Here is a 17,281-nt window from a genome sequence, read left to right as displayed (position 1 = left end):
GGAGGGAAGCCGGGCTCTGTGAAGCCGGGTGAGCTGCCAGGGCAGGGGGCTGTGGGGCCCTGGGGGCAGGGAGGGCAGTGTGGCTGCACCCCCAGCCCCTCACCCCGCAGTGGGGGGACCCAGACGCTTACGCAGGAAGCAGCCAGGACCCCGCAGGCCAGGGGCCGGAAGGCAGGGGCAGGGGCTGGATGCGGCCATGGCCCACGGCCTCGGCTTCATGTGAACAGTGTTTATTTCTCATGCATCCAACAGCAGTTCCAGTCTGTTTAGTCTCTGGGCCCCGGGGGTCCTGGGGACGGTGTGTGGGGACCCCCTGAGAGAGCAGCCGGCTGGCCCTGGGGGTGTCCTCCTGAAGCGTGAGGGCTGCTCGGTGGGACCAGGCCGGGCGGGGCAGGTGGACGGGGCCCCGTGCCAACCCGTCACCCTCGGAGCCACGAGCACCGCGGTCAGGTCCTCCAGGACGCCCCACTGGGTGGGCCGCAGGGCCTAGAAGGGGGGTCCCAAGACCACCGGGACCCCACCCTCAGCTCCAAGCGCCTGAACCCCTGTGCCCAGTGGCGGGAGGCCCAGCTCTGCCCAGAGGTGGGTTTAAGGCCAGGCAGGGCTGGCCCGAGGGTCCGAGGCCGTCGCGGCTCAGCGGGGCCGCTTGCTGGCCAGGAGGCCCTGCCAGTCATCTGCCCATGAGTGCAGCCGACGGCTGGGGGGTCGCAGCTGCAGGTGCCGGTTGTGGCAGGCCGTGAAGAGCACGTGCTCCCAGCTGGGGTTCGGCTCAGCACCTGGGGGGGAAGAGGGAGCCCTGCTTCAGTCCATGTCGGCTGGGTCCTGCCCGAGACCGCCGCGTTCCGGTCGCCCCGGGTCCCAGCAGGGGCTGCCCTGGCACCCAGCTCGCCGGGCGGCTCTACGGATCCGATGAGGCAGGGCCCGGAAAGCACCAACGCAGCAGTGGGCAGGCCGCAAGCATTCAGCGGACAGACGAAGGCCCTCGCGTGGCTGCTAGCAACACCCGAGGACCCGGGCTGAGCCGGCTGGACCTGACACCCTTTCACTCATGCTGGAGGGCCCTTCCTCCTCCTCCTCCTCCTCCTCCACGCCCACTCAGCGCAGAGGCCGGCCCCCCGCCCACCAGGTGGGAGCTCTGGCTGGTCCACTGGCCTCTTACCAGCTGTGAGCAGGAGCAGCTCAACCCGCGCCCTCCAGCTTTGAGCCCTCGTCTCCACGCAGGTGCAGATGGGGTCGAGGAAAAGCCTGGGAGGGGCTGGCCCTGCTCCCCTGAATTCAGGGGAGGGCACATGCATCACTTCTACCCTCTGGCCCCGTGCCTGCTTCCCAAGCCCGTTCCAAGAGCCACTGGGGAAAAACAGTCCATATTTTCCCACTGGGGTGACCAGGAGAACAGGTGAAACCCTGAAAGCACCACCGGCTAGCAGGAGGAGAGAGGCTGCCAGCAGACAGTGTCAAATAGAGGGGAGCGGAGCCAAGGGGTAGAGTCAGGGCCTGGACCGACACGGTGGGAACGCCTGGATGCAGCCGTGCCTGAAGCCCTCCACCTCTGCCTTTCCAGTTGTGTGAACCTTCCAGCTTTCCCTCCCCTCTTGAGGCCAGTTCAGAGTGGGCCTGCTTGGGGGGAGCCCACCCGTAAGCAAGGGGACTAATACAGCTTCCAACCCACCTCCAACCACAGAAATTATGTTTTGCTTTCCTGTTTAATACAGTAGGTTCAGTCCAAATTTGGGGGGGGGGGTTCATTTTACATGAGGAAACTGAGCTTCAGGGGTGCAAAGTGACTCCCCCAGGCCACCTAGCCAGCGGACCCTCGGGCTGCGGCCAGGACCCACTTCTGACTCCCCACACAGGGCCCCTTCCGAGGCATGTGCTGAGAAAACCTCATCCTCCCAGCGGGGAAGAACCTTCTGGAGACCTGGGGGTTCCACGGGGCGGGTGGGGGAGCAACCGAGTGAGGACCACCCGCTCAGCAGGACTTCTGTCCCCATTTGTCTGGGCAGCCCAGGGCCCCCCTCCCTGTGGCCGCGTACCTGTGATGTCCGGACGGTCGTCAATGAGGAGGTCGGCGGAGACGAGCGTCTTGTCTCTGGTCAGCACCACCTGCTCCAGGAAGGCCGGGCCCAGGTGCTTCTCCACCCAGGCGTACTGGAAGGTGAGAGGCAGAGGGGAGGAGGGGGAGGGGAGGAGGGGAGGAGGGGGAGGGGAGGAGGAGAGGAGGGGGGGAGGAGGGGGAGGGGAGGAGGGGAAGAGGGGGGAGGGGAAGAGGGGGAGGGAGGGGAGGGGGAGTGGAGGAGGGGGAGAGGGAGGGGAGGGGGAGGGGAGGAGGGGGGAGGGGAGGAGGGGGAGGAGGGGGGAGTCAGGCCTGGGGTGCTCCAGGGAAGGGGGTCTGTCCTCAAATCCCGGAACACAATGGCAGAAAGGGACCTGGTCCTGCACCCTCAGGAACCCGGCGCCTGGCCCAACCCCAGGCTCGAAGGGAACGGGTGTTGCCGTCTGTGCCCCTCACTCCCTCATTCGTCCAGACATTCGAGCCACAAGTACTTGGCAGGCCCCAGTCTGTGCCCTGTGCTCTGCCAGCCGGGCGGGACAAGGCGAGACAAAGGCCGGCTCATCTCTCGTGGCCTTTACCCCAAAGGACTGAAAGCCGGGGCTCCACTGGCACCGGCACACCCATGTCCACCGCAGCGTTATTCCCAACAGCCGAAAAGTGGAAGCAACAGGTGCCCACCAGCCAATGAATGAGTCAACAAAACGGGGCCTGTCCCCACAATGGACACTATCCAGCGGTAAAGGGGAACGCAGCTGTGAGAGCCGTGGACCCCGAAGACGTCATGTCCGGGGAAACGAGCCAGAAACAGAAGGACAAATACCGTATGATCTCACTGACATGAAATAATTAGAACAAGCAAATTCAGAGTCTGAAATAGAACACAGGTTACCAGGGGCTGGGATGGGGATAGAGAATGGGGAGCTAATGCTTAATTGTACAGAATTTCTATTTGGGTTGAGTGTAAAGTCTTGGTAATGGACGGCAGTGATGGTTGCACGACATTGTGAGTGTCACTAACACTCACTGAATTATATAGGTGACTGTGGTTGAGAGGGGAAATTTTTGGTTTTACACGTTACTAGAATAAAAGTTAAAAGAAAAAACACAAGACTGTTCAACGCAGTGAACCCTCATGTAAACAGAGGACTTTAGTTAATAGCATAATTTTTAAAATGTTCTATCATGAATTATAATAACTGTCCCACACTGATGCAAAGCGTTAATAACAGAGTAGCATATGGGAACTCTGTATTTTATATATTTTATGCATGATGTGTCTGTAAACCTAAAACTCCTCTAACAAAACATTATTAACAAAAAAAAATAAAAACTAATTTTTTAAAAAGCCTAATCCAGAGCAGGTCCTAGATCTCCTCAATTCTCCGAAGGCTGAGAGAGGTGAGGCAGCTGCAGAAGAAAAGTCTGAAGCTAGAAGGAAAGAAGCCGTCTCCGTAACACACAAGTGCACGGTGAAGCAGCCAGTGCCGGTGCAGAAGCTGCAGCAGGTTATCCGGAAGATCGAGCCAAGGTAACGGACGAAGGTGGCCACGCTGAACAACAGATTCTCAATGTTGATGCCAACTGGAAGGTGCCACCCAGGACCTCCAAAGCGTCAAAGGACAGACTGTCCTGCTAGGGGACAGTGCAGCTGGTGACTTTAAGTTGAAGCCAAGGCAGGGCTTGGACAAGGAACTTTCGAAGGGATGAGTTTTACTGAATTTAACTTAATATCTCAATAAACCTGAGGCAATGAATGAACAACGGCAATTTTAAGGCTTATGAGTTGACTGCCAAACTGCCAACCAGAAAGCTTTTATCGGTTTATTTCCACCAGCCCTATCTGGAAACGTTCAGCTTATCCGACACGTGTGTGGGTCACCCTGCCCAGAGAGCCTGCTGCCTTTCCCGGCTCCATCCGAAAGGCCGAGCAGTGGGATTTCGCTCCAGCAGCCAGAGAGCGTCTTCTGGAGTGTAAAGCCCGGGTGTGGGGATGGGAGGAGCAGTGGGGAGGGAGACACGAGGCAGTGGGCCCGGCCCATCACCCAGTGCCGAGCGTCCCGTCCTCACGGCCAGGTGCAGGCTGGGCCAGGGGAGGAGAGCCGGGGCCCAGGTCTTACCTTCTCGTACGGACAGTACTTGTACATCTTGATGGGGCTTGTGCAAATGAAGACGTCAGTGCTGTGGGGAGCAAAGGAAAGTGGGTTGTGAGCTGAAGTTCCACCGGGCCTTCTCCACCCACCACCTGCCTCCACACCTGCTCCTTTCCGTTGAGACCCCATCACCTCATGTGGCAAAAGGTACTGGCCCAAGCTGTCCTCTCCATCATAGATGCCGATCAGACCGCTTTTCCCTGTCCCGTAGCCTGGGCAGCCTGTCTGATCCGCCCCAGGGCCACCAAAAGTTAGCCAGGGTGGGCATCTGATATTACGGGTGATTTGGCACAGGCTGACCCAACGGGGGGCTGAACCAATCAGGGACCCTCCAGGAGAGAAGGGGGCATTCATCAGTGAGACGGGCATTAAAAAGAGGCCGAGGAGAACCTAAGATGGCAGCTAGAAGAGACAGGGCAAAAAAACACCCCCATGAAAATTACTAGATAAAAGCCAGAAAGTGACCCAGAACACCAGTTCCAGCGATGCACCAGCTGGACAAGTTCTGCTAAATCCACAGGGACTGTGTACTTGGTGAAACCGGGAGTCTGTGTTCTGACACGAGTGAGTAAGCCATATCAAAGTCCCGCGGCCACGTTGCAGTGTGGGGAAACCAGGGGTTGGTGTTTAGAGGCGGACTAATTCTTTTTTAAAAAAACCCAAAAGCGTCTGCACATACAGCAGCGAGAACCTCACAGTGAAGTGCGGCAGGAAAGCACTCTGTGAACACCTCAATATCTGGCTTGGAAGATAGCCCTTCCCACACCCGCTGCTAATTGTCTCGGAGCGAGGCGGGCAGAGGTGAGCCAAGAGGGGAAAACAACCATGCCCCTTGCAGCCATCTTCCCGGCGGGCTGGGAATGCTCCCGCCCGGCACTGGAGCCACAGCCCAGAGCCGCACCAAAAAACCCAGTGTGACAGGAAGTATTTCCAGCAACACACGTACACGCCACAATATCAGGCGTGGACAATAGTCTTTCACGCACCCACAGCTAATTGTCCCGGAGATAGGAAGGCAGAGCTGTGCGAAAAGGGGGAAACTGGCACGCCCCATACAGCCATCCTTACAGCAGGCTGGGAGCGAGCGCACCTGCACGGCCCAGAGGCCCAGAACTTCCCTTGAGGGATGGCGTTCACTTGTTATGTAGACAACCTTCCCTCAGCAGATGCCCTAGAAGGGCAGGGCTTGGAAGAGGGACCCACTTGAAAATCCCAGGGACCCTACACCAGTACCAAGGACTTGTGGGTCAGCGGCAGAGACAATCTGTGGCGAGACTGAAATGAAGGTTTACACTCTTGCAACAGCCTTAAATCTCCAGGAACACCAGGGAGGTTTGATTATTAAAGCTGCCCTGCCTGCCTAACCACCCAGACACACACCCCACATTCAGGGTGGATAGTACCAACAACACCCCCAAACTTGGTGCACCAATTGGACCCCACAAGAACCAAACCCCAACACACCACAAAGACAAAGTGGGGGAGAACTGACTTGAGGGGAATAGGTGACTCATGGATGCCATCTGCTGGTTAGTTAGAGAAAGTGTACGCCACCAAGCTGTAGATCTGACAAATTAGAGATTGGTGTCTGAATAATCCTTCATATCCTAAAAGAACCCTATCAAGTAAAGCAAATGCCAAGAAGCCAAAAACAACAGAAAATTTTAAAGCATATGAAAAAACCAGACGATATGCATAACCCAAACCCAAACACCCAAATCAAAAGATCAGACGAGACAGAGTACTTGGAGCAATTAATCAAAGAACTAAAGACAAACAACGAGAGTATGGCACAGGATATAAAGGATACAAAGAAGAGCATGGAACAGGATGTAAAGGACATAAAGAAGACCCTAGAAGAGCATAAAGAAGAAATCGCAAGAGTAAATAAAAAAACAGATGATCTTATGGAAATAAAAGAAACTGTTGACCAAATTAAAAAGATTCTGGATACTCATAGTACAAGACTAGAGGATGCTGAACAACGAATCAGCAACCTCGAGAAACAGAACGGAAAATGAAAGAACAAAAGAAAGAATGGGGAAAAAATCGAAATGGACCTCAGGGATATGATAGATAAAATAAAACGTCCAAATATAAGATTCATTGGTGTCCCAGAAGGGGAAGAGAAGGGTAAAGGTCTAGAAAGAGTATTCAAAGAAATTGTTGGGGCAAACTTCCAAAACCTTCTACACAATACAAATACACAAAGCATAAATGCCCAGCAAACTCCAAATAGAATAAATCCAAATAAACCCACTCCGAGACATATTCTGATCAGACTGTCAAATACTGAAGAGAAGGAGCAAGTTCTGAAAGCAGCAAGAGAAAAGCAATTCACCACATACAAAGGAAACAGCATAAGACTAAGTAGTGACTACTCAGTGACCACCATAGAGGCAAGAAGGCAGTGGCATGACATATTTAAAATTCTGAGAGAGAAAAATTTCCAACCAAGAATACTTTATCCAGCAAAACTCTCCTTCAAATTTGAGGGAGAGCTTAAATTTTTCACAAACAAACGCTGAGAGATTTTGCTAATAAAAGACCTGCCCTACTTCAGATACTAAAGGGAGCCCTACTGACAGAGAAACAAAGAAAGGAGAGAGAGAGATGGAGAAGGGTTCAGTACTAAAGAGATTCAATATTGCTTCATTAAAGGACAGTAAGAGAGAGGGAAAAAATATATCTGACAAACATAAACCAAAGGATAGGATGGCTGATTAAAGAAATGTCTTCACGGTTATAACGTTGAATGTAAATGGATTAAACTCCACAATTAAAAGATATAGATTGGCAGAAGGGATTAAAAAAACATGAACCATCAATAAGTAGCATACAAGAGACTCATCTTAGACACAGGGACACAAAGAAATTGAAAGTGAAAGGATGGAAAAAATATTTCATGCAAGCTACAGCCAAAAGAAAGCAGGAGTAGCAATATTAATCTCAAATAAAATAGACTTTAAATGCGAAGATATGAGACACAAATAAGGCCACTACACACCAATAAAAGGAGCAATTCAACAAGAAGAAATAACAATCATAAATGTCTATGCACCCAATCAAGGTGCCACAAAATACATGAGAGAAACACTGGCAAAACTAAAGGAAGCAATTAATGTTTCCACAATAATTGTGGGAGACTTCAACACATCACTCTCTCCTATAGATAGATCAACCAGACAGAAGACCAGTAAGGAAATGGAAAACCTAAACAATCTGATAAATGAATTGGATTTAACAGACATATATAGAACATTACATCCCAAATCACCAGGATACACATTCTTCTCTAGTGATCACGGAACTTTCTCCAGAATAGACCATATGCTGGGACATAAAACAAGCCTCAACAAATTAAAAAAAAAAAATGAAATTATTCAAAGCACATTCTCTGACCACAGTGGAATACAATCAGAAGTCAGTAACCATCAGAGACTTAGAAAATTCACAAACACCTGGAGGTTAAACAACACACTCCTAAAATAAATGTTTTATAATGTAGAATGTAGGGGAACAATGTCGTGAAACACATGACAACATAGATGAACCCTGAAGACGTAATGCTGAGCGAGATAAGCCAGGCACAAAAAGAGAAATATTATATGCTACCACTAATGTGAACACTGAAAAATGTAAAATAAATGGTTTATAATGTAGAATACAGGGGAACTAGTGATAGAGAGCAATTAATGGAGGGGGAACGATAACCCATAAGAACAGATAAGCTATTGTGGGTAAATTTAATGCTCTGGGAATGCCCAGGAATGACTAAGGTTTTTTAATTTCTGGTGGGTATGGTAGGAACAAGTTCACAGAAATGTTGCTATATTAGGTTATTTTCTTGGGGTAGAGTAAGGAAGTGTTGGAAGTAAAGTAGTTATTTTAGGTTAGTTGTCTTTTTCTTACTCCGTTGTTATGGTTTGTTTGAAATGTTTTTTTATTGCATATCTCTTTTTTTCAACAGTTAATTAAAAAAGAGTTAATTAATAGTAAAAAAAATAGGAATAATAATAAAACTTCCTTTACAGGGCTGTTATGAAAAAAAAAAGGGGGGGGGCCAAAATAAACCTCATATGTACAGCCAATTGACTTTAACGTTAGGTGCCAAAACATTTAATGGGAAAAAAATAGTTTTTCCAACAATGGTGCCGGGACAACAGGATTCCACATGAAAGAATGAAGCGGCACATCTTCCTCACACCATTTGTGAAAGTTAACTCAAAATGGATTGCAGACCCAAATTTAAGGGCTAAAACTCTGAAACCCTTAAAGAAAACATGGGAGCAAATCATCGTGACCTTAGATTAGGCAATGGCTTCTAAGACACGACCCCAAAAACACAAGTGACCAAAGGGAAAAATAGATAAACTGGACTATATCACAATTAAAATCTTTTGGGCTTGAAAGAAAGTGAAATGACAATCCACAGCATGGGAGAATATATTTGCAAACCATATACTCGATGAGGGTCTTGTATCTAGAATATATAAAGAACCCTTTTAATTCAGCAACTAAAAAAAGACACAGGGTCAAATCTCCCTGACCTGGGATGTAGCAATAGATTCTTAGGTATCACACCAAAATCACCAGCAACAAAAGAAGCAATCGATAGAGTCTACCGTATCAAAATTTATAACTTCTGTGGGATAGAGGACGTTACCAAGCAAGTGAAAAGATAACCCACAGAATGCGAGAAAATAGTTGCAAACCAAGATAAGGGTTTGTTATCTAGAACAAAAAGGTGGAAAAACTAATTTAAAAATGGGCAAAGGACTTGAATAGACTTTTTTCCAAAGAAGATGCACAAGTGGCTGATAAGCACATGAAAAGATGTCAGCATCACTGGCCATCAGGGAAGCGCAAGTCAAAGCCACAGTGAGACAGCACTTGATGCCCACAAGGATGGGTATTATCTTAAAAACAGAAAATACCACATGTTGGAGAGGATGCAGAGAAATTGGCACTTAGCGCATTGTTGGGGATGTAAAGTGGCGCGGCCTCCGTGGGAAGCAATATGGCGGCCCCTCAGGAAGTTAACTATAGAAATACCATGTGACCCGGCAATCCCACGTCTAGGCATACGTCCAAAGAAAGTGAAAACCATCTCAGACGGACACTGGCACACCAGCGTCCACAGCGGCATTATGCACACAGCCAACGCTGGAAAAGGCCCAAGTGCCCATCAGCAGATGGTGGATAAACAATCGTGTTACACACCCCCCCCCGGAAGATTATTTGGCCGAAAGAAAGAATGAAGGTCTGAGACAAGCCGTAACACGGAAGAACCCTGAAAACCTGCTCAGGGAAATAAGAAGACACACAAAAACAACTGCACAGTATCACTCAGAAGAGATGTGTAAAAATAGCAAATTCACAAAGAAAGTAGATTAGAAGTTACCAGGTCACCAGTGGGAGGAGAGGCAGGGGAGTGCATAAAAATAGAAAAAGTAGCACCTGCTATGCACTTGTCAAAATTTGGTGAATTGCACAATGGCCGGAGGTGGCCTAAGGGTACACTGACTGATGAACGGAATGGTGAACTGTGGTGTAATGGAATACTGAGCACCACGAGAAGGCATGACGTCGTGACGTACACAACTAGGTGAATGGACCTTGAGGACAGTATGTTAAGTGAAATGAGACAGAAATGAAAAGACAGACATTATAACGTCTCACTAACATGGACTAACTACAATGTGCAAACTCTGAGAATTGAATCCGAGAGCACAGGTTATCAGGGAAGCCTTATGGTCAAGGTTCCTAGACTGTAAGCTCTTTCAGCAGTTATATCTATTCCTGAGTTGAAAGGGCTATTTCTAAATTCTGAGATGCTGAGCCCTCGTGTATAACCTGGTTGGCCCCTGTAACTTCGGGTATCCGTGTGACATCCGAGACTCAGAGCCAGAGCTCAGCAGCTATGAATGTCAGACTTACCCCACACAGCAAATGTTAAAGAGGCTGAAAAAGAGATCAGGCTTCAAATAGAGATATGAACGAACTAGGCTTAGTTAGGAACAAGGTAAATCAAACTGAAGGGTAAAGAATGATATTGACAGTGTTTAAAAAACTTCAACTTCTATGTGAGACTAAAGGAAGAGATGTTTATTTAGTGCAAAATCTGTATTTTTTGTAGCATGCTATATAATTCAACATATATGGTCAGTTTATTCAAACACCATGACAAGGGACTTTTAATAGGGAGTGAGATCTGGTTGGTTTGTACAGGCTAGTGTGAAGCCCCGACACGTTCCAGAGTAATTTGGGCACAGAATAAAAATGTATTTGCAAAGCCCCCTTGAGGGACTGGGGGAAAATGTGGAAATATTAAACTTCCCCACCTGGGGAATTTCTGATATTCTCACAAGCACTTAAGACTACCACTGTAGCAGGGTGAACCCTCGATCTCGGGACTTTCTCTTATGAAGCTTGTTACCACAAAGAGGAGGCTAAGCCCACTTAAAATGGTGCCTAAGAGTCACCCCAGAGAACCTCTTCTGTTGCTCAGTTGTGGCCTCTCTCTCTTTAAGCCAGCTCTGCAGATAAACTCACTGCCCTCCCTCCTACGTGGGACCTGACTCCCAGGGGTGTAAATCTCCCTGGCAACGCAGGATATGACTCCTGGGGATGAGTCTGGACCCGGCATCGTGGGACTGAGAACATCTTCTTGACCAAAAGTAAGAGATTTCAAATGGAGTCGAGAGGTCATTCTGGAGGTTATTCTTATGCACTATATAGATGTCCCTTTTTAGTTCTAGTGTTAGGAATAGCTAGAAGGAAATACCTGAAACTGTTGAACTCAACCCAGTGGCCTTGATTCTTGAAGACGAGTGTATAACTATATAGTTATTCACTGTGTGACTGTGTGATTATGCAAGGATAAAGGCTCACACTCCCTTTATCCAGTGTATGGACAGATGAGTAGAAAAATGGGGACAAAAATTAAATGAATAATGGGGGGACGGGGGGAGATGGGATGTTTAGGGTGTTCTTTTTTATTTGCACTTATTCTTATTTTTATTTTATATTTTTGGACTGTTGAAAATGTTCAAAAACTGATTGTGGTGATGAATGCACAACTATATGGTGGGACTGTGAACAACTGATTGTACACTATGGATGACTGTATGGTATGTGATATATCTCAATTAAATTGAATTTTAAAAAAAATTCCGTGAACGGGCCCTGAGACGCTTCAGGGCTCCACCCCCCCACCCCACCCCACTTCTGTGAAATAAAAAGCAAGAACTGGCAGAAACTTCTTTCTCAAACTCCAGAAACAGTTAAGAGACGGCAGTAACAGGGCGAGCACCAAACCAAGAAAAAGGTTACTTAAAAGCAGTGGGGGTCTCGTGGCGCCCTGGCTGCCCACCCCCACCCCCTCACCAGCTTGGCACCGAGCTGGCCTGCACTCCTGGGGGGTCCCTGGTCATGGTTCTGGGGGAGTCACCCTCGTGCGTGTGCTGGGAGCACATGTGTCTGGCCCAATCTGTCCGGTGGTGTCCGAGGGACGTGCTGTTCTAGAACCTGCCCTGCGTGGGGAAAGCCGCTTGTCGAGCTCTCCCGGTAAACGCTGCCCGGAGCAGGGGGCTACTGGCTGGGGGGCATGCAGTGCAGTGCCCAGGACCATGAGGAAACCTTCCTGGGGAAGGGGCGACATTCATATCCGTGTAAAAGGGGGAGTTCCCAAGGCCACACGTGCATGCCCGAGACAAGATGTGTGCCCAGGAGATCGAGGAGGCTCCTTTCCCCGGCCCAGAGCTGTCCTCCAAACTCGCTGTAGGGTGTGGTGGTTTGGAGCCGTGTGCGCCCCAGAAAAACATGTTCTTAAACTTAATCCAGCCCTGTGGTGTGAGCCGTTGTCGGGAGGACCTTTCGATGAGACGACTTCAGGTAAGGTGGCAGTGGCCCAGCTGGCAGGATGGGTCCTCAGCCTGTAACTAGAGTCCTTTACAAACGCAACGAATTCAGACGCGCGAGAGAGAAGCCACAGGGGCAAGAAGGTGAACCCAGAAGAGAAGGGGGAGACCAGGAGATGCCACCACGTCCCTTCCCGTATGACGAAGGAGCCAAGGATCGCCGGCAGCCAGCCCCGGAACGCCACAGCATTTGGGAAGAAACCATTGCCTTGATGACACCCTGAGCTGGACTTCTCCCAGCCTCAAACCATGAGCAAATAAATTCCCATGTTTAACCCAACCATGGCATTTGCTTGGGCAGCCTAGGAACAAACCCTGAAGTGTAGCACTCACAGGGGCCAACCTGCAAAGACTGGGAAAGGTAAGCTCTTTTTTCCCTTCTTATTCTTTTTAAGGTAGCTCCCGGCATTCGAGGAAAGCTCTGTCATGACACTAGCTGCATACAAGCTTAAGGAAGCGACGCCTCAGAGTCTAAATCCCAGTAATAGCACATTAAAATATCTAAGGTGGCCAGGTTTCAACAAAACATACAAAGAAGCAAGAAGCAATGGCCCAGGCAAAGTAGGAGAAGGTTAAAGCATCAGAAACCATCAATAAGGAGGCTCACACCTGGGACATACCAGATAAATTCTCTTTTTAAAATGGTCCTAAATACGCTCGAACAGCTAAAGGAAAACATGGAAAAAGAACTAAAGAAAATCAAGAAAACAACAATGAACACAAAGCAAATCTCAATAGAGAGACGGAAATTATGAAAAGGCACCAACCAGAGCTGAAGACCACGGTATCAGAAATTTAAAGTTCCCTGGAGGGGTTCAACAGCAGAGTGGAGCTGGTGGAAGAAAGAATCAGTGAATGTGAAGATAAAGACAATGGAAATCATTTCTGAGGAGAAGGAAGAAAGAATGAAGAAAAGTGAACAGAGCCTTGGAACCTGTGGGACATCATCAACTGTACAAATATATACATGTGGGAGTCCCAGGAGAAAAACAGAGAAAGGGGCAGAGAGACTATTCAAAGAAATAATAGCTGAAAACTTCCCAAATCTAAGAAAGACATGAACATGCACACACAAGACGGACAGTGAACTCCAAACTGGACGAACCTGAAAGGACCCACATTGCACTATACTGTAATCTGTAAACTGTTGAAGGCCAAGAAAAAGAGAGAATTCCCAAAGCCGCAAGAAAAAAGCAACATGTCACACACAAGGAGCCTCCATAAAATTAGGTGCCAATTTCTCACAGCAAACCATGGAGGCAGGAAGGCAGCGGGACGACGTATTTAAAGTGCCAAAAGCAAAAACTTGCCAACAAAGAATTGTGCACCTGGCAAAACTGTCTTTCAAAACTGAGGGAAGAATTAAGACCTTGCCAGATAAACAAAAGCTGAGGGACTTCATCACCACCGGACCAGCCCTGCGAGAGATGCTAAGGGGAGTCCTGCAGCCGACAGGACACGAGACGACTGAGTGAAGGCACACGAAGAAACAGAGACCCCCGGTGAGGGTACTGACGCTGGTAAATACGAATGCCAGGACTACTGCAATTTTGGTTTATAGCTCCACTTTTTACTTCCTACAGGACCTAAAAGGCCAATGCATAAAATGTAATGATAAATCGACGGTTTGAAACTCATAATGTATAAACCTATAACTTTTAAAGGTGAGAGGACAGAGGGGTACAGGAACACAGTTTGCACATACTGTCGAAGTTAAGCTGGTAATGAAGCAAATGAGATTGTTGTAGATTTAGGATGTTAAATTTAAGGCTCATGGTGACCACAAAGAAAATATCAGAGAATATATAAGCTCATAGAAGCATAAATTAAGTACAGTTTGCCAGGGCAGGGGGAACGGGGAGTTAATGCAAAATTGTGTAGCGCTTCTTTTTTGGGGAGGCAGGGAAGTTTTCGTAATAGAAGGAGGTGAGGGCACTGCAATGTTGTAATGTGATCCATCCCACCGGGTGGAATGCTTGGGAGTGGGTGTTCCCACAATTCAAAACATAAAATAAAGAGCAACTAAAAAGACAATGACAACTAAATGCGATAGTTGATCCTGGGTGAGATCGAAAAGGAGAGGTGTGACGGTAAAATCCACGTGTCACCTCGGCCAGGCGACGGTGCCCAGATGTCAGCCACACAAACACTGGCCTGGTTGTTACCGTGAGGACACTTCATGGGCTTAAATCATCAGTCAGGTGACTGCATCTGTGGCTGACGACATCTAGAATCAACTATCTGCAAGACTCACTTTAAATTCAAAGACACTGTAGGTTGAAAGCGAACGGGTGGAAAAAATATGCCATGCAAGCTATAACCAAAAAAGAGCTGGGGTAGCCATGCTAATATCAGATAAAGCAGACTTTAAGTCAAAAATAGCCAGGAGCGCGCTGCCGAAGCCGCCGGGGCCGGAGCGCAAACTTACTTTTCTAAGTTGGCCATCTGCTTCACAGCTTCCACGGCCCCCGGCAGGGGCTCGAGTTCAAAAAAGAAATTCTCCGACTCCCAGATACTGATGGCCTTCTCCTAGAAGAGAGCGGCAGGTTACTGGAGGGTTCTGTCGGCCCTTACCCCAGGGGTGACGTGCGGGCTGGAGCAGCTCTGACAAGGGGATGGGGCTGCATCCCCCCCACACCCCCCACCAGCCAAGGACACGTCTCCCAGGGCTGGGGGCGCTGCACGGGGCGCGCGTGACTCTCCCGGGCCCCTCTCCAAGAGGATCCAGCTGGGGGCTGGGGTCGTGGCCCCTAAGGCTGCCGTGCCCTCCCCGTTGGCGGCGCCCCTGGAAGGGAGCTTCTCAGGAGCAGCTCTGAAGCGGGGCGACCTCGGGGAGGCCCGAGGGGTGGCGAGCCCGGCCATGGCAGCAGTTGAAACAGGAGAGACGTTCTGAGCCACGACACAGATGAACCCCGGAGACGTTACACTGAGTGGAAGGAGCAGGCACCAAAGGACAAATGCTGCACAATTCCAGTTACACGAAATACGTGGAACACACCAAGTTCACAGAGACAGAAAGTAGATTACACCGGATCCAGAGTGTAGGGGAACGGGGGGGTCACCATTTGGGGTGATGAGAAGGTTGCAGTAATGGACGACAGGGATGGTGGCAAGACTGTGAATGTAATTAATGCCTCTGAAGTTTTACACTCAAAAATGGTTTAAATAGAGTATATATATATAAAACAACAATTTAAAAAAAGTTAGGAGGAACTCAGAGACCCTTTCAGGGCAGTGTTATGCCACAAGGGGGAAGCAGCTGGGTATGGAAGGGGTGCAGCGGGATGGGGCAGGGATGGGGGGATCTAAGTGAGCCCCCACCCACCAGAGCAGCTCTGCTTTTCTCCATTCTAAGCGTTGGAGTGTCAATAAGGCATTTAAAAAATAAAAAAGGACTCTGCTGCCAAACATCCAGACCCCCATTCTCCAGGGGAGAAAGCTGAGTCTCAGAACGGGGAAGGAACCACCCTGATGTCACACAGCAAGATGAGAGCCAGGCTTGGGCCCCAGGCGGGTTCTGCCCCACCCCCCGCTGAGGGACCCCCAAGCCCGATTTCTAGGGTCAGGACGAGGGAGGGCGACGGAGGACGGTCCGTCTCTGCCTTGGGGAGCCAGCCCCCCGCCACACACAGGGTGGAGGACCCACTCATTGCTAATACGCATTCTCCCTCCTTCCAGCTTGGGACACCTCGCAAGGATGCTCTCCCCAATTCACAGATGAGGAAACTGAGACTCACAGGGCTTTCTCAAGACTGCCTGGTGGTGACCGGGGCCTCCGGTCAGACACGGAGCAGTGGAGGGGTGGGAAGCCCTGGCCCTGGCAGCGGGAGCCGGGGTCAAGGAGCCTCATCTGGACACAGGAGCGCCATGCCACTGCGCGTCCCAGAGCTGCGGACGGCTCCGTCGGATGACATCACCACACTCGGGAGGCAGTCAGGTGTGAGACCTGCAGTGTTCCTCACCCACCGATGTACACACGTGCGCGCGCGCGCGCACACACACACACACACACACACACACACACACACACACACGCACACAGCAGGGGAGCATGGTCCTGCAGCTGCAAAAATCGCCTGGGCATTTTCTCCTGTTAAAGCACCTCCTGAAGGGCCTGGCATCCTGAAGATAACAGCCCTGGAGTTCCTCTCGACAGACCAATTATTATAAGTCACCGCTCAAAGTGCTTTTATTTTATCTTACTTTTTGTTGAACCAGAAAAAAATGTCACCTGGAAAGAACAGACGCAGAGAACGGGACTTTGGGGTGGGGGGAGCTGACTGTGCTTGGAGGGGAGACGGCCCTGGGTTTGAGTCTCACTGAGCCCCTTACTGGGCAAGTTACTCTCTCCAGGCCTCAGTTTCCCCATCTGAAAAAGGGAGATCATAACTTTGGTCTCAGGCAAGAGCTACGGCAATGAGTCTGCAGTTACAAAATGGGTTCTCCCACTGCCCACCATCATCACCCCTTTGGCACCGACCCTGGGTGGCCAGTCCAGGGTTCCGGAGAACAGAGACCTCCCGGCGTCTTTACGCTTGTGAAGGGCAGAAGCCCCGGTTCCCGGAGGAAGCGGCTTGAATTTACAAACCAGGCTCCGGGTCTGGCGTCTGCCCCGGGCACTCCCCTCCCGGCATCAGCGGACCCGGACAGGCGCGGAGCGGGGCCTGGGGCGCAGCGAGGCCGGGGACAGGCCGGGGACCCCCTGCAGCGCGGGCTCGCTGTGTGACGTTCGGGAAGGACTCGGCCTCTCTGGGCCCCCACCCCGGGCGAGGGGGGTGTGGACTTGCACGGAAGCAGGACCCAAAGGAGCGGCCAAGACCCCCGCCCGTGCACGTGGGGGACCCCCGGGGCTGCGCCCGCGCAGGGGTCCAAGAGGGCTTCACCTGCGGCGCGGGTTCAGGGACAGAAGCCACGCGGCCTGCGGCCCGGCAGGGCCCGGCCCCCGCCCCCCAGCGCCGCTCCCCGCGGCGGCGCCCCGGTCCCGGGGGCTCACGCTCAGCTCGGGCCGCAGGCGGCCGTACTGCTCCGACACCCAGAAGCCGCGGCGCTGCTCGAGCGCGACGAAGGGCTGGTCGGGGAAGCGCGCGCGGAACTTGCGCAGGAAGCCGCCCTCGAAGTCGGCCAGCACGCCGTCCATGTCCAGCAGCACCCGCACG

General features: G+C 50.6%; 1 protein-coding gene across 1 annotated transcript; it reads right to left on the bottom strand.

The window, feature by feature from the left end:
* Positions 1-214: 214 nt before the first annotated feature.
* Positions 215-17,280, bottom strand: NT5M (5',3'-nucleotidase, mitochondrial; the record flags this gene model as incomplete). The annotated part of the gene is made up of 6 exons (XM_037809271.1): positions 215-776; positions 1,160-1,269; positions 2,034-2,148; positions 4,171-4,231; positions 14,554-14,654; positions 17,119-17,280. Coding segments are annotated over 6 exons (879 nt in total), but the record flags the coding sequence as incomplete, so codon positions are not given.
* Between the last annotated feature and the right edge of the window lies 1 nt (position 17,281).

The sequence above is a fragment of the Choloepus didactylus genome, chromosome 18 (assembly GCF_015220235.1).
Source record: "Choloepus didactylus isolate mChoDid1 chromosome 18, mChoDid1.pri, whole genome shotgun sequence".
NCBI classification, from domain to species: Eukaryota; Metazoa; Chordata; class Mammalia; order Pilosa; family Megalonychidae; genus Choloepus; species Choloepus didactylus.
The sequence above is the reverse complement of the archived record's forward strand: the minus strand, read 5'-3'. Positions and strand labels throughout refer to the sequence as shown.